The 27,821-nt window shown below is 39.2% G+C and overlaps 1 protein-coding gene across 4 annotated transcripts in view; it reads right to left on the bottom strand.

The window, feature by feature from the left end:
- The window catches only part of APP (amyloid beta precursor protein), a 241,499-nt gene that overhangs the window by 85,703 nt on the left and 127,975 nt on the right, over positions 1-27,821 (bottom strand). For 2 of the 4 annotated variants that reach the window (XM_052793801.1, XM_052793800.1), the window contains exons 6-7: positions 22,404-22,606; positions 11,886-12,053 (exon numbers count right to left, since the gene is read on the bottom strand). In XM_052793801.1, coding sequence (XP_052649761.1) covers positions 11,886-12,053; positions 22,404-22,606 — 371 coding nt within the window. The remainder of the gene's footprint in view (positions 1-11,885; positions 12,054-22,403; positions 22,607-27,821) is intronic. The other 2 variants (XM_052793803.1, XM_052793802.1) reach the window with 1 other exon arrangement.

The following is a 27,821-nucleotide window of genomic DNA, read 5'->3' as shown; positions in this document are numbered from 1 at the left end:
AGTGAATACTCTTTTGCAATGTTTAACTAACCTCGTGGATTTTCCTTCTATTACTCTATTTTTTTTTTTTTCCCCCCAAAACTTGCATGAGATTAAGATTCACAATATGGTGCAGCACTGAGTTCCATGGTTTAATCAGGCTCTGTGTGAAGACGATTCCCCTCTGTCTACACCCTCCTCTCACTGCCTCTGCATGACACAGGAGGATTTAGCACAGGAAGGTTGAATGGGGGAGAGCTCTAGCGCATTTGCCATCCTTCTCCATCTTTTATAGATTTTTTTTTTTTTTAACTGAAGTCTGTACAAATGTGAGTGGAAAGAATTGACAATCTAAATAACTGTCCAATAAATTACGCAAATGTAACCTTTAATTATTGAACAGGAAAAAAGGTCACCAGCATTTGCACCGAGATCAGTTAAGCCACCTGTACATTCAAGGTCTGATTTTCAAAAGCTCCTGTCTCACACATGCGGACTTTATGGCCCAGATTTTTTGGACAATACGCTTACTTCTCGCTAGCATGCTTGCTGGTGCGTTTCTGAACAGGTGAGAGTAGCAGGTGCTAAGAACTGGAAAACCTGATTTCAGTGCCTCGTGCTGAGGATGTCAGAGCACCGAGCCCCCTCCAAAAGCTGTGCAAAACCAAATCAAACAGTGACTAGGCATTAAATGCTACATACCTGGATGCCTGAGACAGCCAGGCTGTGCCCAGGAGCACGGGAAAGGATGTGGGCAGTACATCAGTATCCAACTGCAACCTGCTCTCTCAAGCTAATGCTAAAGAGGGTCATGCTAATGAAGAGCAATACTGCGTAGGAGGAGAAAGCTACTACCCCAACCTTGCGCAAAAGGCAAAAGGCTGGTGTAACACCACACGTGGCTCTCCACTACGTGCTCCCAAAAAGATAGAGCGCTCAGAAACGGGCATGTAGACTTATGGGAGCTTGGGGGACCTGTCTCATGGTAAGAAGCTCAATCACTTACACTCATCCACCAGGGGACTAATTTGATTTAGAAAATCTCTCCTGAGAAAAGATTTCTGACAACAGCTTTATCGGAAAGAAGCAGCCGACGTCTGATGGCTGGAAACCAAAGCTAGGCAGAAATAAGGCTGGAAATCTAGATCAGAAATAAGCCACCCACTTTCAATAGTAAGTGCAATTAAGTATTTGAACAACTTATGCAAAGACATGCTGATTCACCCAAAAGAATCCTCAAAAACATCCTGCTTCAGCATCTCCTTCCGAAACCCAGCCAGTGAACAGGTGTGAAAGCAAGAGGTAAAACTGGTGTTTTCTCCCTCCCTGCTTGCTGCTGGCACCGGTCCATGCCCAGCACACGTCAGAGTAGGCTGAGCTTGCGCAAAGCCAGCTGTAAGGACTCAGCATGCCTACCGCTCCTGGAACGTTTATTTGGCTGCTGGTGGCCGAAGAGACCAACCAACCTACCAACACCAACCACATCTCACTCTGCAAACAGAGACACTGTTTAAACTCTTAAAAAATAGGGTTAAGTTTCATTAAAAAGAAGTTCAGTGCCTATGTTTAGGAAAATACTAAAAGGTGAGATGAAATGGTCATACATGTTTTTGTTTTCTGTTATAATTGAGATTCAGAAGTGGTCTTTTTATAAGTGGTTAGCTATTAATGTAATTTGAAATCATAAGTATTTCTCTGACATAAAATAACTAGTCTGCTGAAAACCAAATAACCCTACAAGATTTCACTCCCTCTATTTATAAAATCTGCAAATGATTATGTGACAACTTCTCTATCCACTATTAAAAAAAATAATTACCAATAGTATGTTAAAAACCCCCTTGTGATTCCAACATAACAATAACCAGCAGCTGCCCCCCCAAGAGTTACAAAAATACTGAGCCTCCCTTCTTCTGCATAAAGCAGAAACATTTTAAAATTTCTTCACTAAATAAAGCAGAAACATTTTAAAATTTCTTCACGGCTATTGGCACAAAACCTATCCCTTGCACTCCGATACATTTGGGAACTTTGTTTTTAGAGATGTATTGCATGTTTTCTCACAGTAAATTGGGAACATTTGGTCAGAAATCAGTTACATGTAAGGATTCCTTAAAAATCTGCAGCCTGATCTCATTCTATGACCCTATCTGCTCTTAGAAGGAGGTTTCATTTTCTATGCATTGCTTGTTTTATAAGGAACTCATTCTACTACTGCATAAAGACTGATCAAAAAGTGTGTGTTAACAAGTGTGGAAGAAATCTGGTATCAGATGACATTTTCTTCACACTTGCACTCATTTCACCTGTCAATTCCCAAACAGATTTTTTTAAAAATTTTTATTAGACTTTAAAATCCTAACCTTCCTGGAAGCACAGGTTCAATAATACAGCCAATTATGCTCTACACATTTTGCTATTTAACAACAACTTTTACATATCAGAAGACCAGGGGGCAAAAAAAAAAGGAAGAAAAATGCAACAATATGCCCCCAGATTCTGTTTTACTGTTTCACATAAAAATAAATAATCCATATCAGCATCTCCAGTGAAAGAAAAAATACTCACTCACCAATCTCATATGAAGTGAAAGGATTAGGATATGTTCCTTTTCTGAATGACATTGGCTGTTGCATATAAGATGGGAAACCATTTGAAATGAAAGCATTATCCAGCTACAATGTAGTATTCAGTGGATGCATTCATTGCCTCTGAATTCCACATACACAACTGCCTCATTAATGAAGGATTAGGATCAAAGCTTTCAGTTGTTGACTAAGATCACAACTAATTATAGCAATTCTGACAATCACAAGTCCATATGGAGTATCTTTAGCGAGAATGGTTTCTATTATTGCTACTGCTACCTTGTGAAATGAGCTGTTTTTACAAGATGGTATCCCCATTCTTTTGTGAATGAGCTACTCTGCTTACAGCAGGGTGGCGAAACCAATGAACAGAATCTAAACAACAGGGAAGGAAAACAACGATTACTTTTTTATTACAAAATGGACAAATTACCGGCTGAATGATACAAGACAAATGAAGGCTGGGAAAGGTGTATCTAAGATTGCAGCAAATCACCATTATTTTAAACGTAGGAAATAGTATGTACCAGGATGAGTTTTTACATAAGAAGTTGTTAAGTTGAGTATAATTTAGTTACTTGGAGAAAAGTGTGTGCCACACTGGTATGTCTTCTAGTAAAGGTCGATACTGGGGCATAGAACAGTAAGTGTATTTACATACTATACATAAGCTACTGCATTATAGACAACTATTCTTATTCTTAGCACTGTGAGCTGGAGGACCAGCAGGCAAAGTGCCATTCCTTTTCACATTTAATTACTTTCTCTTCATGCACTCTTTCACCAAGACAACTTTCTGAACCCTGTCTAAAACTAAAGAATAAAGGGGAGCGCAGAATTCCTCCCACAGTCAACAGCACAAGGGAGACCTTGTGAAAACCAGACGTTCCCAGTTTTAGTATTTTACCTGTAAGCCGCAGGTTGCTGCTGCTGCTGGTTTCTTTTTAGGGTTTTGGGGGGCAAACAGACAGCACTGCTGTGCTCTAAGGGTTGGCATCACCCCTGGACTGGCAGGAGTTCTGGAAGCCAGATCTTTCGCCTTGTGGCTCATCAGCACATCTCCCTGCCTGGAAGCTAACTGCAGAGCAGCGAACTGCTGATCACGACCAGAGCCTGGTACTCCTGTCCTTCAGGCCACTCAACTCCAGCTGCTCACTTTTTAATTTTCAGCAAAGATGCTCAATAATGCAAACTCCCATTAAGTTATTCATTGATATTAAGGCTCATGATCACATAAATAAAAACCAGCTGAATGGTTACCTTGCACATTTATTTTATCCTCATGTTTTGACAACTATCTTTAAGACACCCAAAAAGTCTTTGAAAGTAAAGTGTTCTTCATAAGAACTGAGAAATTCTGACCACGATGGTAGCAATTCCAAAAGCACAAAACTTAGACTAACAGACTAGATAAAAACAAATATATTCTTTTGTCAGAAAAAAATATATGCATGTTGGTACTGACTTCAGAAAAAAAGCCCTCTGTAACAGTAGTGGTTGTATGTTCAGGGATCACATCTGAAGCAGTAAAAAGAATCACCAGTTCTGAGAGTTGACTTCTCCACTTCAATTTCAAGCTGTGTCTTAGCTTCCAAGATTTTGTTAAATTAGATGAATGTTCCTAAAGCAGATTAGAAAGCATGTTATTAAAAAATGTCTACTAGTTTATTTGAAAGATAATTCCAGGCACAGGTGACATGAAAAGAGTTAATACATGAAAGACAACACGGTGTTCCTGAGGGATGCTCTTTGCTTCTTAACAGTTGGGTTATCTCGTTGTTTTTGTTACTGATCAAGGCTAAACTACTTTGTCATAAAAGACTGCATACGGTTTCTGTAATATTTCATAACTTGTATTAGCATTGAAAGAATAATTACAGGTCAACGTAGCAACCTTGGCCTGAAAATATGATTAAAGTGTATTGAGACAGAGAAATCACATGTTTAAAAGTTACATTCCTTCTTGAACTTTACTTTGCAAAGACTGATCCTATCTTCCTTTGATATGTTATAATTTAAATAGTTGGTATGGCATCAAAACAATAGGCAGCTTGAAAGACAGTTTCGTGAAATCCCTCACAGAGACTTGTGGAAGAGGAAAAAAACCCAACAAAACATACCATACTCATATTATTCCTCATCTATTGCCTTAACTAAAGTTGATACTTGCCACCTAAACTAGGTTTAAGTTAAATTTTCTCATATAAGAATCCTCTGTGTAATAACTTCAAGACACTTTTCCTATCCATGCACAGCTAGAACTTGGCAATCATGCTTTCATCACATCTCCATGAATGCAACTTCCTTTCCACCAGCCCTGACAAATGCAATTTTGCCTTGCTCATATCCATTTGACACTCATGTCGGCCATTAATTGCCCAGATCACCCCCCTCTGAGTTCTTCAATTCATTTTGTGCTTGGGAGGAGGTCCCCAAAGCAAACTTTCCTCAAGCATCTTTGCAATACCCTGTTTCAAGGTCATTCTCTTTTGATTTGTCACCATAAGTTTAAATATTTATGAAGGAAAAAACCCCATTAAATTCTTCACCTGTTATATCAAATGAGAACAAATACAAGACAGAAGTATCCTCCTGAACATGCCTTCTGCCAAGGTTGTAAACAAGAGTCATCAAGTTCCACAGAGTGAAAAAAAACCCCATCAAACCAACCTGTGGTTAGATTCAACAAAACAAGTTACAGCAAAAACAGTGTCTACAATAATACATCACATTAATAAAATTCCCAGAGCTTGAAATTATCAGTAGTCTAACTCTGGTATATGAAAATATTTGCATCATCTCCCTCCTGAATCCTAAACTTTACCCAACTGCTTTTTAAAAAGGCCCAGTCCAACACTGGCTCCATGTGTGGTTCAAGGGTGAACTATAAGTGCGAATTTATATAGATGGAAGCAACTGTGGAAACAGAAATTAGTCACTTGCATCCACTAAAGGTGTTAGTCAAAATTAACAATTTAAATAGACAGTAGAACTCATCCAGTTTTATCTCCTAGGCACTTACTATTAAGTGTCAAGCACTCACAATGAATGAAGAACTGCAAAAAAATGTTTTTCTTAACATTTCATCTACGCTATTCGAAATTGGCCTCAACTTCACCAAGACGCATGATTCAGCTGAGTTTTCATGCCAGAGAAGATAAAACCAGCAGATACAGGCAATTCATGCTGGAGATGGTGAGAGAGGGACACATTTAAGTAAAGCATTGAGAGGTAATGTCCCCTTTACTGCTAATTTGGGAAGGAGTAAGACAACATATATGAATATTTTTATATGAATATAAAAAGCCTTTGTGATGAAGCAACAGGTTGTCCTAGTGTGACTGGCTTAGTGAATTTCTAATAACTTGGGGTTTTTTATTCATTCAAATAAAAGACTTCGTACTTATGTGAAATGCTTCCCTGCAATATCATTACTTATAAAGGCAGATTTTTAGGATTTGAAATGTTATCACTAGACTTTTGTATTTTAAATTATATCTCCTGTAGTGCTGTGACAAATAAGTATTGTAGCTAGTTGCTGCGATGAATATTTTCCAGCACTAAGTGCATTGTCAAAAAAAATGCATTCCTGGCATGAAGCAACTTGCAAGCTCTGCTGCTTTTATAGACCGAGGCCTGCCAACTCCCCCATAAAGCTCATGAGCAGTGAAAGGGCAGTATCAGCCAGTCCAGCTGAACGTGCTCTGGTCGTGGCCTGCTTTCTGTCTTTGAGCCTCCTACCTGACTTCAAACTCAAGCAGTATCTGTAGTTGTACAGGTAAAATGAGCAATCACCCAGTAAATAAGACAGAGGATTAAAATGTGCTGCCTAACTAAAAATTGGGTATGCTTTACCATTCTGCTTACAGGAATGCACTGCTGTTCTTTAATGCCTTAGACACGCTCTGGAAGTTGGCATGCAAGTTCAGCTGCCAAAATATTTTACTTCCTGCTAACTAGGGAGATGTCAAGATCCCAAACAATAAGTGGATAAAGGAAATTACTGACAACAGGATTATCATCTTATAAGCTTCTGCTGTTAGAAGGTAAGGACTGTTATTCACAGTACCTCTGTAGAGAAATTAAACTGGACACTGCAAAACGCTAGAAGTTGTGAATTTTCCCCTCATGTAAGGGCATGAACTGGAAACACATTAAGACCGATCTCATCAATTATCAGGGACAGACAGATATTAATCTGTAGGCAAGGTGATGTTAGCCTATATGAAAAGCAGTAAGAGTGGATCCCCCATATTAGTCTTAGTCTTGTGCTTTAGATGCAGGACAAATGAAAACAAGGCGTCATGAATTCCACTCCGCTCTGAATGCACCACGCCCCGGCTGCAGGAGCTGCTGGGAGAGCTGTCTCCTATGCAATAGCTGACAAATGAAGCACATTTAAGAGAACGGATTTTCCCAGCTTTGAAGCTCCTTGTGTCCCCAAGTTAAGACCTGAACATCAACATAATTTCAAAATAGTATGTATTAAAAAAAATATATTTCCTACAGCTTTAAGGATGTTTAACAAGCAACAATTAAGAGACAAGTGAAAAAATTCGTACAATAGATTACTTTTTAGTATGATAGTAAGACAGAAATAATTCCTTCGATAACAACAATTTATCATCTTCTGCTTATTCTTGTCAGTACATACTCATTCTGAGGTCATTAAATCTGAATTAACTGCCTGAAAGATCCTAATGACTTCAAAGGAGCCATTATAGCCAGTCACACAGTAGAAGTTTGAGTCCTTATTGAATAGAAACTGTAGACAGTATTGAACACCCTTATTAAAAATCAATAGAGAGCAAGCATGTGGTCTGGCAGGCTGAAGGAACTGGTAACAATATCCTTAAAGCCTTCTACTTCTAGGGCAATTATATATCAATTCCCAGGTAGCTGGGTGATGAATGAAAAAATTTGACAGTAGTAGTTCCTACCCAACAGACAAATCATTTTTGTCAGACCTCAGAATGTTGGTCAAATTCATTGACAGTGGAGAGGGTCTAAGGTTTTGCATGACAGGACAGACCCACCTTTTCATATCAAGGCAAAGACACTTCAGCAAGGAAGCAGAATAAAACATGATTTTTTTTTTTTCTGTAGACACTGTGTTCAGGACATTAGTATTCAGTATTCATACTTTCAGTATTCATAGTGTATGAGTATTTGTGACAACAGAACATCCCCAGGTTTTGGTTCAGTCCAATTTCAATGCATTATGAGAAAAATAAACTCAAATCCCACCCTTTCACCCTTTGCCCACTATTCAAGAGAAACACAACCACTATCCACTATTTCATATTACTCTCTGTAAGATCTAACTAGTTTAGCCTGCAAAGCAAACTACAGCTGGACAAAGGAAAGACGTGCTTTTAGCATCCATCTCGTCTCCTGCCTAAGAGAGGCTCACTGTTTTTTTTATAGGACACAAGGGAGCAACAATAATGTGAACATTGGAGAGAAAAGGAACAAAGAATGGAGTAAATAAATAAGCATGAAGGGTGGGGGGGAGGCACAAAGATCAAATAGAAAGATTAAGTTAAGGGTGACAGGGCAGGGGGTGGGGCGGAAAGACAGGACAGAGCAGGGGTGGCCTAGATGGAAACTCTTCTCCACTGTTTTTCTTTTCTTCTGTGGGATTCGGGTGAGGGTGGTGTCCGTGCCACAGCCAGGTAAAAAAAACTTTCAGCAACATTAGATCAATACCAAAGACAAGATCTCACTTAAGTGCTGAAACATATCATATTCAGCACTTCTAATTATTTTCATTACCATTTCTATTTAGCAAAATGATGAAGAATAAGGAGAAACAGCATGGTGATACTGAGACAGGAGACGAAACCAGAGGAAAACAAAGTTATTTTAGGAACAGAAATAACAGGTGTATAGAACACACTGAACTAACATGAAAATACAGTAACAAAAATCTAACTAAAGTAGCTTGGAAAGTGTACCCTGTAGACTCAAATGTTGTTTGAGAAACTACTGAAGAAAAAAAAAACCCAAACAGGAAAAAGCCCTCTGGTAGATCTATTTTAAAAGACAAGACCAGCTCTATTTTTCCTTACCACTAGTTGTGCAAATGAAGCCAAGCAGCTCAAGTATTCAAACTAATGGCTCAGACCAAAAATTGGGAATCCCAAAGTAAACCAAGGTAACTATGGAAAGAACACAAATGGTAATGCTCTTGGCATTATTCTATTGAACTGAACTTAAGGGAAAAAAAACCAAACCCAAAACAAGTTCCATGAGATAGAGAGGAATCTCCTGGGCTTATCTGAAGATCCTAATGAATACCATATATAGCAAATTTAGAAGTTGTTTCTTATTTAATTTCTGATTCTACATGCTGCGAGAGGATTGCCAGTCTTAGAAGATCATTTATCCTCCCAAACAGCATGACCTGAACAACTTCTGCTGCCAAGAGAAGTTTGAAGGAAGGAAGACAGTCCAATTTCCAAGTTTCATTCAATCCATAATATTCTTTTTAAGATCATGGCTGAGGTCACCCCTCGTAGCATAAGATTTCCTGCAAAAAGATCACTAGGTTGACCAGAAGAGTAATACATTAAACTCTGCTTGCTTGCTATTACAAGCAGTTGGTGCTATGATTTCACCTACAACCTGTATATGAAAGGCAATAATGCACCACTGCATTATCAAAGTGACAAATCCAAATCTCACCCCTCCAAGTTTTACTGCATAAGAATACTTCTCATGAAGTCTGTTTTGTGATGTGACTGCTCTTTTAGTCAGCAACACCCTTCCCTCTGTGTAATAATTTCGCAGCACTGTAAAAGCCAGAAATGAAACTCTCAGATTTGAAGTGCTGGGTGAGTAACTACAGCTCTTTATGCAAGATGCATGATCTTCGGATATGTTTGAGTCTGCACATAGTCCCATTGCAGAATTTGGACAGAGAAATGCATCCATACAGCTCAGCTTGAAGGGCAGGAGCCAAAAGCAAGCTGTAAAAACTGGATGTTTAAAAAAAATGCAATCTTGCAAGAGTCAAGGTCTACTACAAGTCCTTACTTATTGTCCAGCCTTCATAAAAATATTATAGATTTTTTTTAGTAATGCTCACAAAGGCAGTAATAATTCTTAATTCCTACCAGGTATGTGAAAAGGCTGACTTTTTTCCAACAAGAACTAGCATATGCAGCTTTTAGAAACTTTTATACTGACCATAAAAGCAAAATGCTCAGCACAAAAGGCCAATAACTATTCTTCATTTAATCCCACCTTGTTGGACAGGAAACATAAGGATGAAGCCCCCCCCCCCCTTTTTTTTAATTTCTGGGGAAAGGAACAGGCATTGTCGCAAGAGGTGTACTATCAGAGGTAGGTGACTTTCATTTGCCTCAAATAGACCAAGGCAAACGGCTGAAGTACCCAAAGCTCTTGCAGGTAAATCATGTTCAGTCCTGTCATTCTTCCCTTGCTAACTGAGACTACTTCCAGATGCAAAGTAGCAAAAGGTTCAGTTTCTCGGCTGTTTTCCGTTATTAGTTTTGATGGCTATCATCTTGTCTGAGATCCAATCACCACTTACGCATGATACTCACCCACATTACTGAAAAAGATAATCATCCTTTACAAATTCTCTGTTGGCCATAATAGTAAAGAATAAACACAGCCTCATCTTGGCTACCTGAAACTAAATGCACAAGAGCTCAAGTGGCTTTTCTAGGCTTATTTTTCAACATCTCTCTCACTGCGGTGTTTCTTCTATACCTCTAATCTGCATAAGCCAGCTAGCTTCAGTGTACTTTTCTTTTCTCCTTCCCCGTCTACAGTATCAACTACTTGTCAGTATCACATACCCTGCATTTTTCATTGCATAAATATTTCTTCTTTAAAATTCTTTTTTTTTTTCCTACTACTGTCCTCATTCCACCTGTTACAAAGTCCCACTTTTTCTTGCCTGTCACAGAGCATGCAATCAGAGGCAAACCATGTTTTGCATCTCTGGAAATGCCTAACACAGGAACTTAATGGTTCAAAATTTCATTCTTCTAGCAAATATATTATAGACCTCACTCAAATCTACTGCATAGTTCTTCTTTCTCTTCACTACATTTTCTGTCTTGTTGCAGAAACTGATCACTGTCCATGAGGCACCCTCCTCACTCGCCTGGTGGTAGAATTTCTCCATGTCCCTCCATGGAGCTTTGCCATGAACAGTTCTAAAAGACTCTGAGATGAAATGCAGCTGGAGCACTGGAGCAGCAATCCTGCCTCCACAACTGCTCTTGCTCCTGCTCCAATGAAACACAGGTCAGCTACCCTCCTTCAAGACACACAGAGCACACCTTGCTAGGACTCTGCATGTGTTTGTGTGCATTTTTAAGCTTTCTACTTACTGCAAACATTCCTAGGTGCAGTTTGGACAATATTTTACTAAGAGGAGCCCTAACATGCTGCTTCTGTTCTGCTCCTCCACGGCCTGTGAGCAGGCAGGGCAGTGAAATATGTACTCACTCTTCAATGTGTCAGATGTAAATGGCAGCCAATACTCTCCCAAGAGTACGTGCTGGCAAGGCAGATTGGAGGGGAGTGTACCAGAGGCTCCCAAACCAAAACCCAGCTGATAAATCCAGTGTCTGATTCATCAGCTTCAATATCCTGTGATGGACAAAGCCATCCTTCTCAAACCAAAAATCACAGTGCAACACTCTTTCTTCAGGGAAAATGATTATTAAAACATACGGTGTGTTAAACAAGTAAGTGGAAGGTGATTCACATCCACATGCATCACAGCCCTCAGGAAAACCTAAAAAAATCAAATGTCATTTCTCCCCTTTTCATTGTAAACACACACAAAGTATTCAGTCAAACTAAAAACAAACAAACAAAAAGAAAAAAAATACCTGGAAATAAACATTCTGTTATTTTAATGAGCTTGTATTGCTTTGATTAAAAAAGGCCAGAAATAATACATGAAAATACTTTGTAAAAACTATGAACTCTTTTTAAACTTACCTGAGGCTTCCCTAAAGTTTGTGCTTTTTCCTGCACACGCATTGTACATGCACACACAGACACAGACAAGATGTCAGTATGCTTTGACAGAAAATTAAGAGAAGGTGAGCGTAAAGGCCTCGTCTAAAGAAGTGTTAGGCTTTTAGCTACCTACTTGCAGACCCCCATCTACAGCACCAAGAAGTCGCCCACTACCATGCTGGGTTAGCGAGAGGCTAATGAGGATCTAGCAGTGAGCGGAGTTGTTGGACAGACCGCGGCCAGGGGTTAGTGTGAGCCCAGGCCTGCTCCCACCGTGCGGGAGCAAGGGAGGCGTGGAGGGGCACTTACTGACACTGCCACAGACCGCCATGCAGTATTCCTCCGAGTCAAAGTTGTTCCGGTTCCCGCCGCAGCCGCCGTAAAAGAAGGGCGCGCACTTTCCTTCGGCCACGTCAAAGTACCAGCGGGAGATCATCGCGCGGCAGGGACCAGTCTCGGCTTGCTCAGAGCACACCTCTAGTCAGAGGAGACCCGGAGGAACCACATTTAGCATGTAAGTAGTATTGTCTCCGTTTCTTAATTAGGTACCTCTCAATGTCCACACATGCGAGTGAGGAAGGCGATGCACCAAGGAGGTATTTCAGGGAACAGGAAACCCTTCCCCGGAAAACCACCCTGGAGACAACGAAGGTAAATTTTGAACTGACTCAGATTCATGCCACTAAGACTCCTTAGCCTGCCTATAGTTTCATATTTTTAGCTACTTGACCCGCAGGCACTGAGGGGTGTTGCCCTGAAAAAGCTCCAGCATGGTGGCAATGGTACAAGCGTGAAGTTTCGTCTGCTTCCAGGCCAGACGGGTACAACCACTGGCTGTCCACAGGGTCTGCCAATGGCCCCAGGCAGATTCCTGCCCAAGCAGCCCATTCCATACCTGTCTGGAAGGGGAATATCTGAAATCAGAAAGAGCCACCTTTTTTCTTGTTGTTTTTTAGCTATATAACCCCCCCTTGCCCAAATTGAGAAGGTTTCCTAACTTGTACAAAAGAAAAAACCAAAACCAAAATATTAATGAGTTATACACGAAAACAAATTCTCTTCAGACACCTATTTATATATAGTCACTGCCAAAGAAATTCCCTCTTGCAAGCTGCCCGGCACAGGGTTTTTAATTCATAGTTCGAGGGCTCACATATATAAAATTCTGCTGTAGCTTTAACCCATCCATGGGAGGAAATCTCATCCCCAGTGAATATATACAGGAAAAAAAATTAGTACGGTTTGTGTTTGTGTTCATTGTGAGCTGCCACAGTCTCTACCTATGTCCTGCAACACATGAAAACCTGAGGGAAGAACCAAACCACACAAATTAAAGGAAGACAAAGCAAATTCTGCCTGCAATTTGGAATTCAGCCAATTACACATGTAAACGTATAGCCCTTTACCAATAATGTTCCAAACAGACAAAAACAGTTTTATCTTTCAACATGCTGCATAAGTCGTTTCAAATCTACATAATGTTAAACACCAATACACCCCTCATTTGCTTTCATCCCACGCACTGCATAGGCAAACTGGTATGTTCAACGAGAGGCTTCTAAATTCTATGCATATATTTGAGTTTTGTGGCAGATCCCTAACGGTTGCAAGGTATGAAGAAATATCAGTGCATTAGCACTTAAAATGCCCTGCATGCTCATCACCTCTCAGATGTTGGCTACAAAGAATCCTGCTTTTCAGGGTCTGTCCTGATCCATCACTTGACTCTCCCCAGAAGCACTGCTATTTATAAACAGATTTTATGTCCAATTGTCATTGGCAGTCAGTGTATACCTACATTTCCTTAAATATATAATGCAGGTATAATTTTACGTGTCTTGAACGTATTCATATACTGTATCTACAAATAATGTCAGGAATCAATTTCAGGGAGCATACATTTGGTCTAAGAGAAACAGATCCAAGTGTACACAACCATCAAGGATGTGCTACAAATGTGGCAATCCTGCACCAAGTAATTAGGGGGAAAGGAATAGCAGGGGGTGAAGGAATACTAGGCTTTTTTTACTTTAAGAGAAAACAAAGTAAGAATATTTAATTATACAACACATTAATTACAATTAATTGTATACTAGCATATAATTAACTCTAGACCACATTTAGTATAGAAGTGTTTCTTCTGATTTATTTTAAAATCAAATCCAGCCCTGCTGTCCAATTATACAGTCAAATCTTCATGCAAAGCTAACTTTGCACAGCCTTGGAAGAGCTGCCATATGTCAATTAAAAATGAATAGTGACTCTTGACATTAAAGAGACAGGTATAATCAAGAGAATTTTTGCTGACAGGAAATGTCATTTCAAAAAACACAAAGGTCTCAACAACTCAGTCTTTCTTAGTTAATGTTGGCTATGGGCTGACCTCTACCCACACAGTAAGCGCCTTCTAGGTTTCCCTCAAAATACTAGTTCTCTTATAAAGTCTGATTTATTTCATTTCGCATTGTTAAATGTTATCAGGATGCGAACAGTTCACAGATATAATCTGAAATTTCCTATAGGTACTCCTCTCATAGAAATAGCAGCAGAGATTTTTGTTTTTTTTTTTTTTTTTTTTTTTTGCACGTGCAAAAGCAAAGGTAATTGCCCATCAAACAACTGATGCCAGTGATAACAAGGAATTGGCTCTTTGGAAACTAAAGTCATTTATACACATGAAGATGCACTTGAACAAGCTTTCAGGAAACCACAGGGTAACATATTAAAAAGAGCAAGCCTGAAGCACTGCAGCCCAGTGTTGTGGCCAGGGACCTGCCTCCTGCCTGACCTGTCATCTCCCACCAGGCTGGTGGTGACAGTGCAGGGCAGTGGAAGGACATCCTTCCCTCCAGTCTGCACAGCCAACCGTACTGCTATTGGTGAGACCTAAATGGCAATTATTTCACTGCAGAGAGAAATGGTCTACTGTGTAAACAGTTTATGACCCAAATGAAGATTAAACAAGAGAGGAGACAAATGCTCTGGGTTACTGTTTCATGATTGCTGTGTTTAAGGGAAGCATGTTGCTGGTCCAGTCTAGGAAACTTCTTGCTGCTGTCATCCCTTACCCAGTGTCACTGTCACTGTCCACCATTGCCTGTTCTCTGTGGAGGGCTCAGAGTATCGTTCCTTCACCCCTGCTTTGGGCGAAGTTACATTTTTAAACCAGCTTCAACGCCTGGGAAATGGTCCCATCACTCCTTTTGGTGGGCCAGTTGTTCCTCCAATGCCTCTCCATATCTTGTCCTTACAGAAAAAAGCCACTGCATTTGATCCTCAGTTGTACCCCCTCACCTGAGAACATGGGGAAATGAAGTGCCAAGATGGGAAATTCAACAGCTTTTCTTGGGCTATTAATCCAAATACCATTTCCCCTTCCACTGCTACTGAGTGTAGCAATTAATGCCTATGATGGATGAGCTACGGTATTTTCAGATATTAGCAGCAGGCAGGCAGCATACACTGCTAAATGATTCATCAAAAAATTCAAAGCTGTCTTTGCTTCATATATTAATCTTATTGCTGAAAACTGATTAAAAAATGAGTTACTTTTTGCAACTGTGTAATTCAATTTTACTTGATACCACAAATAATTTGTATTCAGTACAGCATTAATGGTGAGCTTTGCTTTGTTTAATGAACTTGCTCACTCTCTCCCCCCTCCAAAGATGCAATTTTGCCTTTGGCTCCATGAAACTGGCTAGAAGTAAAGAGGACAAGCCTTTGCCACAACCCAGGTTCACAAGTGGTCTAAATTCTGTTTTCAGACTCTTACAGTTTTGAATAGTAATAGTACTTCAATAGTAAAATTTCTCTTATCTTCTCTGTGCCCTAAACCAAAGATTACAGTTGCCAATACCTTCCTTCTCTGAAATGGCAAATTATTTTTGAGATAATCAGGAAAGTATAATTCAACTTTCCTCATTCCAAGCTTCTTATACTTATTCCAGCCTCTTGATGCTGAAAGAGTTGTTTCTAACCAAGCAGGTACATCATTCCCTGAAGGACAGTGCTGTGGCAAAGCTTTTTGATTTGCTTTTAAATTAATAGTTATAGTGATATACTGAAAATTAATCAGTTACACTAAACATCGGCACTGACTGTGTTATTTTTTCTTTGAAAAGCACAGACTTCAGCACCCTAGGAAATACACAGTCTTCAAGTATGTAGACATTGATTTATAGTGGCTTTACACAAAGTACTTCCATAAATACTCACTTACCAAAATGCTCTAAGTAGAGCTAATTAGAATTTATGTGCAAACATTTTAGATACTTTTGATGATCAGTTTTTACAGAGGGAAATATAAAATATAGTTCTGAATGGCATTTTAAATTTTTTCATTACCATATAAATTGTTTTTTTTCTGTTCCTTGAAGAAAACCCATTTCAAATCAAAGTGAAATTATAATTGCTTTATTTCAAAATCTCAACTCCATGGTTTTTTTTCCACATGGGACTAACACTTACTCTGTGAACAACAACATTTCAATTGAGGAATCTGAAACAGAATTTAAACTTCTAATGGCGGGGGGGTGGAAATTACAGCTACATTTACATACTTCTATCACTGTAAACATCAAGGTTACTCAGTATTTTCTTCAGGATTTGAATTTATTTACATGATCATGAGAACTAAGCTCATTTAAATGCTGGCACAGTCAGTCCCAAACTTTAAACCAGAAATTAAATTTGAAGAGATTTAAGAAAAAAAAAGGACAAACAGGAGGAGTTAGACTACCAACTCTGACCTGTCTTGGAAGTTGGGTCCTATGTTTAGTTTACACCTCTGAAAAACCTCTTTACCCTAACCCTACAGTAGAAAGATGCCGTCATGGTGGCTTACACATATTACAAGTTTTTTAATTTAGCCATGGTAATGGAAAATACATTGTATTGATGACTCTTTCTATACTAGCAGCCCTTCAAACTTGAAGTTGATATTGTCAAGTACATACAAATAAATCATACTGGTGGTATGAACCAACTCACTAGCACTGGTATGTGTTTGCTTTGTCTATGTTGCTGTCAGTTTAAATTGTGTATCATAATCACGCGGGACCTGAACAAGTCTTAAACAAGGACCTAAACCACTTAGCTGCTTAGGTATATGGGCTCACAATCTTACAGTTTACCATTTATATTTCACTGAAGAACAGAGTAATTGATTAATGCAAGTGAGGCCAAAGGAATAAACCTCTCAAATACGTATCATGACATATATGGTCCACTTTATCATGCGCTAGTATATACAATATTACAACTGGAGTAATTTTGGCTTCTGTGTCTTCAGGATCTGAGAGCTATAGTTTGAGGATATTAATACACATGTACCCATATTAGTCCCCATTTTTTAACTAGTTGAGAAAAATTAGACAAGAGTAAATGCACTCTGTTTTTCTTTTAGTTATGCTGTTCATGTTCCAAAAAGGCACAATACTGTTTTGCTCAATGAATTAATCAAAAGGCAATATTTAAAGATAATTTCACTGAAACAAAACTTCCTCATTCTGAATATCAAATTTTAGTTTGAGTATTCAAAGACAAAAGCTGACTTCAGAAGAGGTTTTTGGAATTAGGAGAAGACAGCTGTGAAGTTGGCACATACTCTAGGAATAAAGTTGGTGCACAAGCTACAAAATTGCTAAAACATTTTCTACAGAGAAAGTTAAAAGAAAAAAGCAAAATGATGACTTCTAAATGCAATACTGAAGAACAGCTCTTCTAAAACTGTTAAATACCCTAAAATTGTGATTTCTATCCTGTGCAATTGAGATTGAATTTCTCTCTTTAATGTTTATTCTTAAGTTACTGGAGGGGAATATTTGGAATATGAAAAAAAAATTAATTGTATATGTGGCTAGAATACAAAGCCTTATAATTCCCAAGTGGAACAAATACATAAAAATACATTTTCTATTTACTTGTGCACAACACAACTACGTTTTGAACCAAGGTGCCATATAGTTACTACTGATGGCCAGAATCCAAACAAAAAGCCCAGCTTGATTTTAAATGTAGGTCAATAAAATTTCATAATTTATGTGTATTTTAGAAAAGGTATCATTTCCACATAACATCATGGTTATGCTAACATTGTGAGTGAATATGAGGATTAGCACAAAAGCGCATTCCAGTCTTTTTATACAGCAAAACAAAATATTCAATTAATTACTGCTTCAATATAGTAAAACAACATTTTCTCTAGGGAAACAGATTCTTGGGGGATTTCTTCTGGCAGGATATATTTTAAATGAAACCACACTCTGCCCTCCAACCTTACATAAAACAACACTATTACTGTGTTTAGTATTTCAGTACTTTTGCCCTTGACCCAAAATAATAATAATATATTGCTTTTCCATCAACAAGATTACTAGATCATAAAAAAGATTTCTTCCAATTGCAACATATCTTGAAGTATTATATCATGGCGGGATAGCTGTGCTTTAAATTATAATGTCTAATCAAAAGCTATCAGTCATTTTAATGCAAATCCATCAGGTTAATTTTATCAGCTCTTGTTCATATGTTAGAGCAGATTATCATTCTTAATGAAGATCTCCTAACAAAAAAAAGTAGAGTTATCATAATGTGTACTCTTCGTATAGCAACCTATGGATCTTAATATGGAATACAATCACACATTATCTTTTTCCAACTAAAGTATACTGCATAATCTTGAAGCAAATGAAGAACAAGCAACTACTACTTTAAAAGAAAGATAATAACCTTTCAAAGAAGAAAGTGCAGCAAATCTACGGAGGGTGAAAAAAAGCCCAATTAATCCAGCATATGCTACTAATATTATCCCCAAATTTACAGCTGATAGGTCTAGTAATCAGGGTTAACCTCCCTTGCCTTAGAATAGATGGTAGCTGTCACTGAATGGATTTAAAGTCTTTTAGACATAAAAATCTTCAGCAAAAATACCCCATGCTAGATCAATAAAGCTAAGAGCTACCATACAAGCATCAGGCTACTTTTCTCTTGCTAGGAAACCAGCATATGGTCTCTCGCTTGCAACTCCAGATCGTAGACACAGTCAAAATGTCACATCAAGCAGGACTGCTTAAATTCTTTCCTAACTGTTCAAAGAAATCCAGCTGAATTACAGAAAGCAAACCCAATTGCTAAAGGGCAACATTATACGCTAGACGAGGCAGGTCAAGCTTATGCTGCTGAATCCCCCACATCTGCTGATAGGTATGTGAAGAAGCTGCCAAGTGTTTTCTGCCAGGCTGCTGCGCTGACCCCGCTGCTCTCCTTTAAATGAGACCTGATTGACTGCTATGTTGACAGGAAGCACTAAGCTGAAATTGCTTATTCTTTGTTGTACATCAAGAGAGACTGATTTTTCTCGTCACCTACTGTGCTGAAGGACAGCAGAAACGAAATCACAAACAATCGCACATGATGGGGAGCAGTGCTCCTGCTTGCTTTGGTCACACACTGGAAGAATCACCTGGAGCCTGGATGCCTCGGGAGCAGCTCTGTAACACTCGCGATGCTGCAACGATGGCAGTAGAAATCAAACTGCTCCCTTGCTTAAATCCTGGCCAGCAGAGTCACCTCCCTTGCTCCATACAGAGACAAAAGTCAAGAGCCAAAGTTCTCCTGCAGAGCTTCATAACCGAGCCACACTTTCTTCAGCACAAATTCAGTGATAACATCTCCCAGTGATGAAAGGTGAAAAACGTTGACCTGACATGAATTTCACTCTTTAGATCCCTGCAACATCAGACCCACAATCAGCTGGATTTAACATCTGAACTTCAGCAAGAGTGTATCTGAAAGTTTAAATTGGGTTTGCTGCGCTACTCCATATGAACTAAGAGTAGAGATGGTCCTTCACAAAAGGCAGGAAAGTGAATACTGGCAAGTACCATGCTAGGAAAAATTGATTCACATTTTTGAATAAACGCTATAGCTTGTCAAAATATGGTTGCTGCAGAAACTGAATGAAAAGATTGTCCTCGTGCCAATGACCTCTCCCATTCTCCGGAAATAAGTTTGCAAGTAGTTCTGCTATGGCTACTTTGATCACGATTCATTAAAATACGCATAGAAATAAAATTGCCCGACAAATTGATTGTACAATAGCTCAAGTATCTTTAAAGTATAACATCACATTTATGCTTTTCAATTACTTATAGTTGACGGCAATCATTCCATTGATTTGGGGGAGAAAGGGCTCACAACCAGCCCAAATTTAGATCCTAATTTATGGTTTTGAAGAGTTGCTCTTTGTTGATTTCACACATGACAAGCAACTCCTCTCAAATTGGACAAACCCACTCACTGTGCTCTTTAATGCTAATGACATAATATTAGTCACAGCTTCATAAAGCATACATAAAACTGGCTGTAAAGTGTCTGTGAAGAGCATCCTAGGATACATTTTATGAACTGCACTTAGTAACGCTTGGGAAAAGCAGGCCGAGCATCCTAGGATACATTTTATGAACTGCACTTAGTAACGCTTGGGAAAAGCAGCCTGAGCAGAGCTCATGTCCATGAGAATGAAACTCCAACGCTTAACCCCACCTGGAAAGGCTTTCAAGGTGTCTCCACAGGATAGACCACTTCTTAGTATGTACATTGTCTACAAGGTACCTCTGCTTCTTTCATTTGCACTGACAGCAACAAACTTTTCTGTTTGCAACAGCAAGACAACAGCAGATGCTCACCACTGAAGTTCCTATGCTGGATCTGCTGGCTGCATCAGGAGGAGAGGGGCCCTGTAGGAAGCATTCTCACAAATGCAGCAAGGGAAGTAAAAGCAAGGGCCAAGGCTTTAAGTTATTTGGACACTTCTACATTTAAAAATAAGCAAGCATTTTGCATAGTGCAGCTCTGTCAGATGCCATTTACACACACTCAGGGACAGTCTCAACAGGACAGCTGGAGGTCAGAAAGCCCAAAGGGCTGTGGCAGAACTGCGCTGAAAACTTGTATTGGTAACAGATTGCCCTCACCTCACTTGCAGCAACACGTATTTTACTGACAGTCACCCAAGGTGGGAAATTTTAGACTTGGGAAAAAGAGGACAATAGCATTTCATTATCAGCTAGCAAGTGTATACATTTCTAAAGGATTTTTAAAAGGTGGCTTCAATAGTTTGCCCCATCTCTCTTGTATTTTACATTCATATTATTACACACTACTTTCCTGAAGGCTAAACATCTTAACCTCTTTGAAATGTCAACCTCAGTAAGGAAACACATTCTACCTAATTTGTCCTCATTTCCACTCATCCAAAATCCCATTAAAGTCAAGTGTACTGCTTTTTTTTTTTTTTTCTCTCTCTCTCTCAATATTCATTTACCAGCAAGAACAGGACGTTTTATCCCCAGGTGGTGAAAGCTCACATATGGAAATATATTTAATTGGTTTAAAGATTTAAACATAATGTCCTCCCACCCCCTCCTCACTGAAATGGCTTTCCAATAACTGAGCAAAACACTCAACACAGTTATATAAGACAGAAACGCACAAGACTGTGCTGCCAGCCTTAGAAAGAAACATTTGCAAGTGATTTTAGCGAAGCATTAGCGCTTTTGATTAGCGAGCTTATGTGCATGCAGACTGAACAGAAAAACATAAATGAAGTAACTCTGCTTTTTCCAAAGCATACCCTGGGCACCCTTCTGTCCTTGGCACGTGTGATGAATCGTAGCCGGCAGCCCTCTGCTCCACACCTGCTCTGCCAAACATTGGCACCACAGTTCAAGAGAAAAGGATGCTGCCACATGCAAAATGGGGGACTCTGCTGGCACTTCAGTCCCAAGCATCCCCAGAGGCAGGGGGTGGGAAAGCAAGGGGAGAGGAAAGGAGCCAGGCCAGATGTTTTCTGCCTCATTTCTCGACCGCCCCAATCGCTGCTGTTTTTCCTCTGCCTCCTGCATGTCCCAACTCCTTTCTTTTTAACTGTAGCCTTTAATTTCATTTTCTGCCATCATCTCCAGCACTTATTGGTAAAGATGTAAGCACTGTAGAAAAATTAGCATCTATCTTACTGAGATTTAAACCACATCGAATTGTACTTATTAAAATAGAAATATAAAGATAATTCATTCAAATATGTATTGTACGAGAAATGTGGCATTTAAAAATATTAAGTTGCTACGTTGTCCACAGACTAGGGTAAAATTCAAAGTTTAAAACGCAGTTATGTTAATAACTACAAAATATCATGAAAAAACAAATTTTAGAAATGAAGAGTTCTTTCTCACTCCATGTTTTCCTTTTTGGGCAATGCATTCTTATTTCCTCCTCTTCCCCCCCAATACAACTCATTAGTTAGGTTCACTTTTCTGCATAGTTATTTCTAAATTCACTTAATTTTACTGAATTACTAGTTCATGGAGAAATAATGGAAAGGGGTATCTAACAGAAATCACACAAAATGACTAATCACTGCTGTTAATATAAGAGACAAAATCAGCTAGTGCTACCTTCTGCTTTGAATTGACACTCCCTACCCTTCTGCAACACATGCACAGGATAACCCACACGCACACTTTTGCTGTGGTATTTGCTACATATTGCATCAAATTTTATTTAGTGTTACTTTAAAATAAAACCAACCCTTCTGCTTCCATCTGCATCATACACAACAACCACACTTCATAGACAGACACCTCCAAAGAATATTTGTAATGGGAAAGGGATGGGGATTCAATGTGAAAATTACAGAAGCCAAAGCACAACAATGCTGCAACTTAGGGTATTTTGCTGTTTGGAACATTTTTTTGTTGTAAAGGGCAAACATGCAAAGCAGCAGGATCGGTTTTCCAGTCCCAAGCTAAATGCCCATGAATTTACCTCTGACAACCTCTTCCACAGACTCTGTAGTTGTGGTGGTAGTGGTTGCAATACTGGTAGTTCTTTCAGTTGCCTCCTCATACTCTTCTTCTGTCTCTTCTTCAATTTCATCACCGTCATCATCATCATCATCAGCATCTTCATCTTCTACAACGGTTAGCTCCTCATCTTCCTCTGGTTGTTCTTCTACTATTTTATCATCGCTAAATGAAGAAAATGATAATGATGTGTCAGCAACAAAATGATTTCAAGATAACAAGAGAGAACAAGTTCAGAAATTCTGTAAGGACAAGAAGTTACCTGTTTCTCTATCTTCCTCCCTCTCCTTTAAATAAAAAAGAAAGAATCAGAGACTCCGGAATGTCCCAACGAGTAAAAAATCAGAAATGCTAAAAACCCCCCAAAAGTCAACATTAGCAATGCAGTGAGAAAACTAGCAAGATGCCAGACTGGAGCTCCTCCTTTTGCACAGGGATGGCAAAAGAATACCCATCAGCAACACAATATTTTGACAGCTGAACAACACTCCAAACATGCTTGCTCCACGCTACTGTCAACCAATCAATTTTTATTTTGAAAGAATCTCAAATTAGCTCAAAATGCACTCAGCTGATAGGTACACGGAAGCAAGAGAGTTCCTCAGGACTTGCTCACCCAGGAGACACCTCATCCAGAGGCCAGCTGTGGACTACCTTGCATGCCTTTTGCAGAGGACTACCAAGCGTTGAACTGATGTGGAATTGTCTACACTGACTGCTGAGTTTTTTGTTCTGCTGGTAAAAGCGTTGTGTGAATGGTATTGCGTGCAGAGCTGTCTGTTTTCACAAAGGACAGGACAGAGACAGTTGACACATGATGCTGCAATTCATGCTTAGCTGACTGTTGATAGTTTTTGTCTTTGAGGTTTTATCTCCAGCACAGCAAGCTCAGCTGAGATGTTCTGCCCTACCAACACTGCTGTACAACTGATGTGTAAGGCCTCCATAAAAGACTCATGGTACTGACTTATGTTAGGATGGCAACACATGCACCCCTACTCTCACAAAGAAACAGGAAACTATTGAGCTAAATATTTTTATCCATCATAGTGCTTTAAATTCATATAGCTGCCTAAAATCCTCAGGACTTTAATCAGTCTTGGATGATAGGAGGAAATAGTGAAGTTGACTATCAAATGCATTTGGTGGCTTAATGTGTCAAGAATTTTCTGGGGTTACTCTTTGTTCTGAATGATATAGGAAACAGGCCAAAAAATGCATGCTTGGCTACTGCTACTGTTGCTTTTGAAATGCCTTCTAACTCAGTGCCCAGCTGTGGCAAGGTTTTGGGTTTGTTAAATCTGATCTTCTACTTGAAATCTGCTACTAATGAATAAATCATCTTTAAATATTCAAACATGCAGTGACTTTTTGTCACCTTCATACACAAGTGGTTTTGCATCTTTTTCATAGCATCGCATATGCTTGAACAGCCTTTTAGGTGAAATTAACAACTTCTCTCCTTCACCTCATTTTTGAGACAAAGCCTGTAATATTTCATTTCATAATATGCTGCCTACTACAACTTTGCAAGTGAACTCAGAGCAAAAAGGAGGACAGTATGATTTTTCTTAATAGGGTATTAAGAAATATTGATAAAATCCTTTTATGCCACAAGCCTGACTCTACTAGAAGAAAGTTAAGTCTTTATACAAACAAGAGTGAATCCCTTGTTCCCTTCTCCCCAAAATATTTGGCCTCCAGAAACACAAGGGACTTAAAGTAATAGTGAAGCTTTCCACTGGGGGAAGCCCAGGTAGGTTATACAAATGGATGTGGTAAAAGCTACCTTGCAGAAGAGTCTGCTTAAGGGATGACCCGTTTCCATTTACATGGGAGAAAGACTTAAGAAGGGGCACAAAACCACTGAGTTCTTCTCTTAATTTTTCTTTATTTCTAAGAATTGGCTTAGAAATTTCACCATCTCCACTGTTCGGTTTTCTCCTGGAAATCTAATTTCAGTACATCTGAAATTTCCAATGCTGTTTTTAGAAACTCCTTTCTGAACAATGTATTTCTTCTGTTTTTATTTTTCTTATCAAGTATTTCACCTTTTTATGAGCATGAAATAAATGCTATATGTACACCATCACCTTTCAACTGCAAGAGTGAGGTAGATTTGTAAAGTCCAGTATCTGTTTCTGATCTCCAGGTTAAGGGGCTTCTAGTGTTGGCTAGCTACAGACATTTAAACAAGGCACACTGAGTATAAGACATCCAGATTTTGATCAAGAGCATCAGACACCATATGCCTTTCAACATTAAAGAAAGCTGCTCTCTGTCTTTCTCTCACCTAAGCTACAAACACAGCATGCTTTAAAAAAAGTGCAATTATTTTTCCTCTTCCTTTCACATGAATGATCACTCTCAGATACTGGCAAGCTTATGAAGTTAAAAAAGAACAACAAAACCAATCTAATGAAACAAACAAAGGGAAATCAATTAGTCACATGGAAGGCCACCTCAAACATGATTTGTATGCATGCATCCAACATCCATCTGTTTTTAGCTACACAAAAGCAATCAACTCAGTTATGTCAGTCCACAGCAGTTTGCTGGGAAATTCTCAGCATCAAAGCCAAGCTAAGCTTCCTCCCTCGCACCCCCTCCCTTTTTTTGGGGGGTGTGATGGTGAAGGGGACAGGATGAAAGACGACAGTTCTATGTGTGCACTGGTTGGCTGCGCCTGCCATTACAGTGGGCCCTGGTTTCCTGTCCAGTAACTCACCAGAAGTAAACACTTAAAAGGTAGCCCCCACCTACATCCCCTTTATGACTTGCTGCTTGCTGAAGAACTAGACATCTGAGAACATAAAAAAAGCCAGAAGTGATGGAAGACTACAACAGTTTATGGGATCAGGCTCCTGAAAATATTCTAAAAAGCTTGCACAAAAATATTGTAGAATATTCTTTCTACTGTTTTGATCACTCCTAGAAAAATCATATTTCTGCTAGCAACATAATCTGCAGGACTCAATCACAAGAGTAGTATCTCACAGGATTATATTTTATTGCAAGTTTCAAGAAAAAGGAACAATGAAAATAGAAGTGGTTTTGCCTTAGATTTAGATACCTAAATGGAATTGAAAGCCTTGCTATATACTTATAGAATTAAGACACCTGAAATTAGGCTTTAGAAGGTCATTTCCATATTTAACAGGTTTTAAAAACTCTCTTGTACAGAAGTGTGGAGCTATACTCAGGTTCTAAAGAAGTATGCCAGGTTTTCTCTAAAAGTAATTATTTTCCCAGCTGTCTACTTTATTTTATTTTTATTTATACAAAGATGAGTTAGCGTCTTCCCCTATAGTACCGTCTTCCAAAGAGAAAGGGACGGGGAGATGAAGTGTTTTACATTCTCTTAACAAGCTTCTTTCTTGAAGCCAAATACCAGAAACTAACTGGACTGGCATTATTCTGATGGTTTAATCATGCTCATCTATACCACATAGTATAACACACCAAACGGCACGAATACACAACAGTCAGGGACGTATCCTAGCAAGGCCTAACAGTAACAACAGCAACAGTTTCACATTAGATATCAAAGCTACCCACTAATTCATGCACTCCTAAGAGTCAATCACAGTGACTGCTCAACAGTGCAAACAGAAGATGACCACATCTCCTCAAGAGGCCATGGTTATGACAGGCATGAGAAAATCAACAATGCCAAGCAGTCCGTTAGCAGTGCTCCTCAGGGGCCGGGAACCACAGGGAAGGAGGAGGTCTCCCAGTATTTGTGAGCAATCAGGGGACTTTGAGCCTCATGCTTGAAGACGCAGTTTTAGTATAGACAAATGTTGCATCTTGATGTGCTTCTGTTCTGAACAAAGACAGCGGGTGGACTTTACATATTTTTAGTACTAGCAAAGGTACTACGTCTTGTAAGAAACATGAAAAAATATGCTTGGTTAAGCATATGATATGATAACCACTGTTATCATCCTGGCTCTTCTTCAAAGAGCATGCATGCCAGACGGACGATGGAGAATAACAGAGAAGGGAATGAACTTATACTACAACATCCAGCATAAAGCATCAACTCTTCAAATGGGGGCAAAACCCTCCCTGTTGCACTGTCTGCAGAGCCGTTTCTCCCTGTCATGCTAAGTGCTCTGGTACCATTCACATTTCTCAGTTAGCACCACCACAGTGCTGTTTCACCTTTCACCTTTCACCTCAGTAATCAGTTTAAATCCACTGTTTTCAAACAAATGTTTACTACTAACTGAATGTGGATGCTGATACTTTTCATGTTTCTTACAAGACATCGTACTTTTGCTAATACTAAAAATACGTGAAGTCTACCCACTGTCTTTGTTTGCAACAGAAGTCTTGGACTTCTATTTAATATACATAGCAAGTGTGCTTACTTCCTGGTATTATTATCACATTTTACCTTCTTTGGTAAACAGGCATGACTTGGTCTTGTTTCTCCTGGAACCACGATACCTTGACAGCTTTTTCTGTATATTCCCTTGATACCGTCCCAGCCAGGGTTTTATTAGCACCACAGACTACAGTGTCTCATTTACAAGAAATTGTTGACATTTCACCTTAGCTTAGTGGTGCTGCTGACAGGATTTTTCAAAGGCTGCTCAAAAAAATTACTTGATGCACTGACAAGTTCACAGATTTGTAAAGCCCTATTGTCATCATCACCATCTGAATTTAACAGTTCAGCAGTAAACAACAGAGGTAAATTTTTAGGCTTGAATGTAGCTACGAATATACTTGCAACCTCCCCTACAACATTAGTATATCTCAATCTCTTGTCAGTGGAGACTTTTGGCAAGGAGGGCCGGCACTTTCCTTTCACGGTGGACACAGGTCATCATGGCTTTGAACCTTCTGCTCCTACCTCCTCACATATGGGATATTAAAATCCATTCCCCCTACCATGGAAATGATGCTGCCCTTGAGCGTCCCAAGTAGCACACTGGGTCATTAATACAAATCAGCTACGCTCCCGTGTCTGGTGAAAGGGGGTATTTGAAGTTTGGTGGTTTCAGCTCTATTTCCGATGCCACAGACACACTGGGGTTCCAGGCAGCCTTAAGAGGTAATTGGTTCCACTGACTCCAACAGAAACGTACCAACCACTCCAATGGGCATATTTCTGGTTTTAAAGCACATACCACTGTACAGCTCCTGCTAGTACACACCTAAGTACATAGTTACAAGCAATGTTTAAACCACGGATCTGTAATGTGTATCTAATAACTTCCTCTTCTCAATGTCACTGCAATAAGAGCTGGCACCAATGTATTATTTATTCACTTCACTCAGAAGCGTGCATTGTCCTGCTACTTTGTGAAGATAAAACTGAAGGAAAGGTAAAGGAAAGTGATCTCTGCTACCTCTTACAGTTCAAGAA

The sequence above is a fragment of the Harpia harpyja genome, chromosome 8, assembly GCF_026419915.1.
Source record: "Harpia harpyja isolate bHarHar1 chromosome 8, bHarHar1 primary haplotype, whole genome shotgun sequence".
NCBI lineage: Eukaryota > Metazoa > Chordata > Aves > Accipitriformes > Accipitridae > Harpia > Harpia harpyja.
Note: the sequence above shows the minus strand (reverse complement) of the source record. Positions and strands in the feature narration are given on the sequence as shown.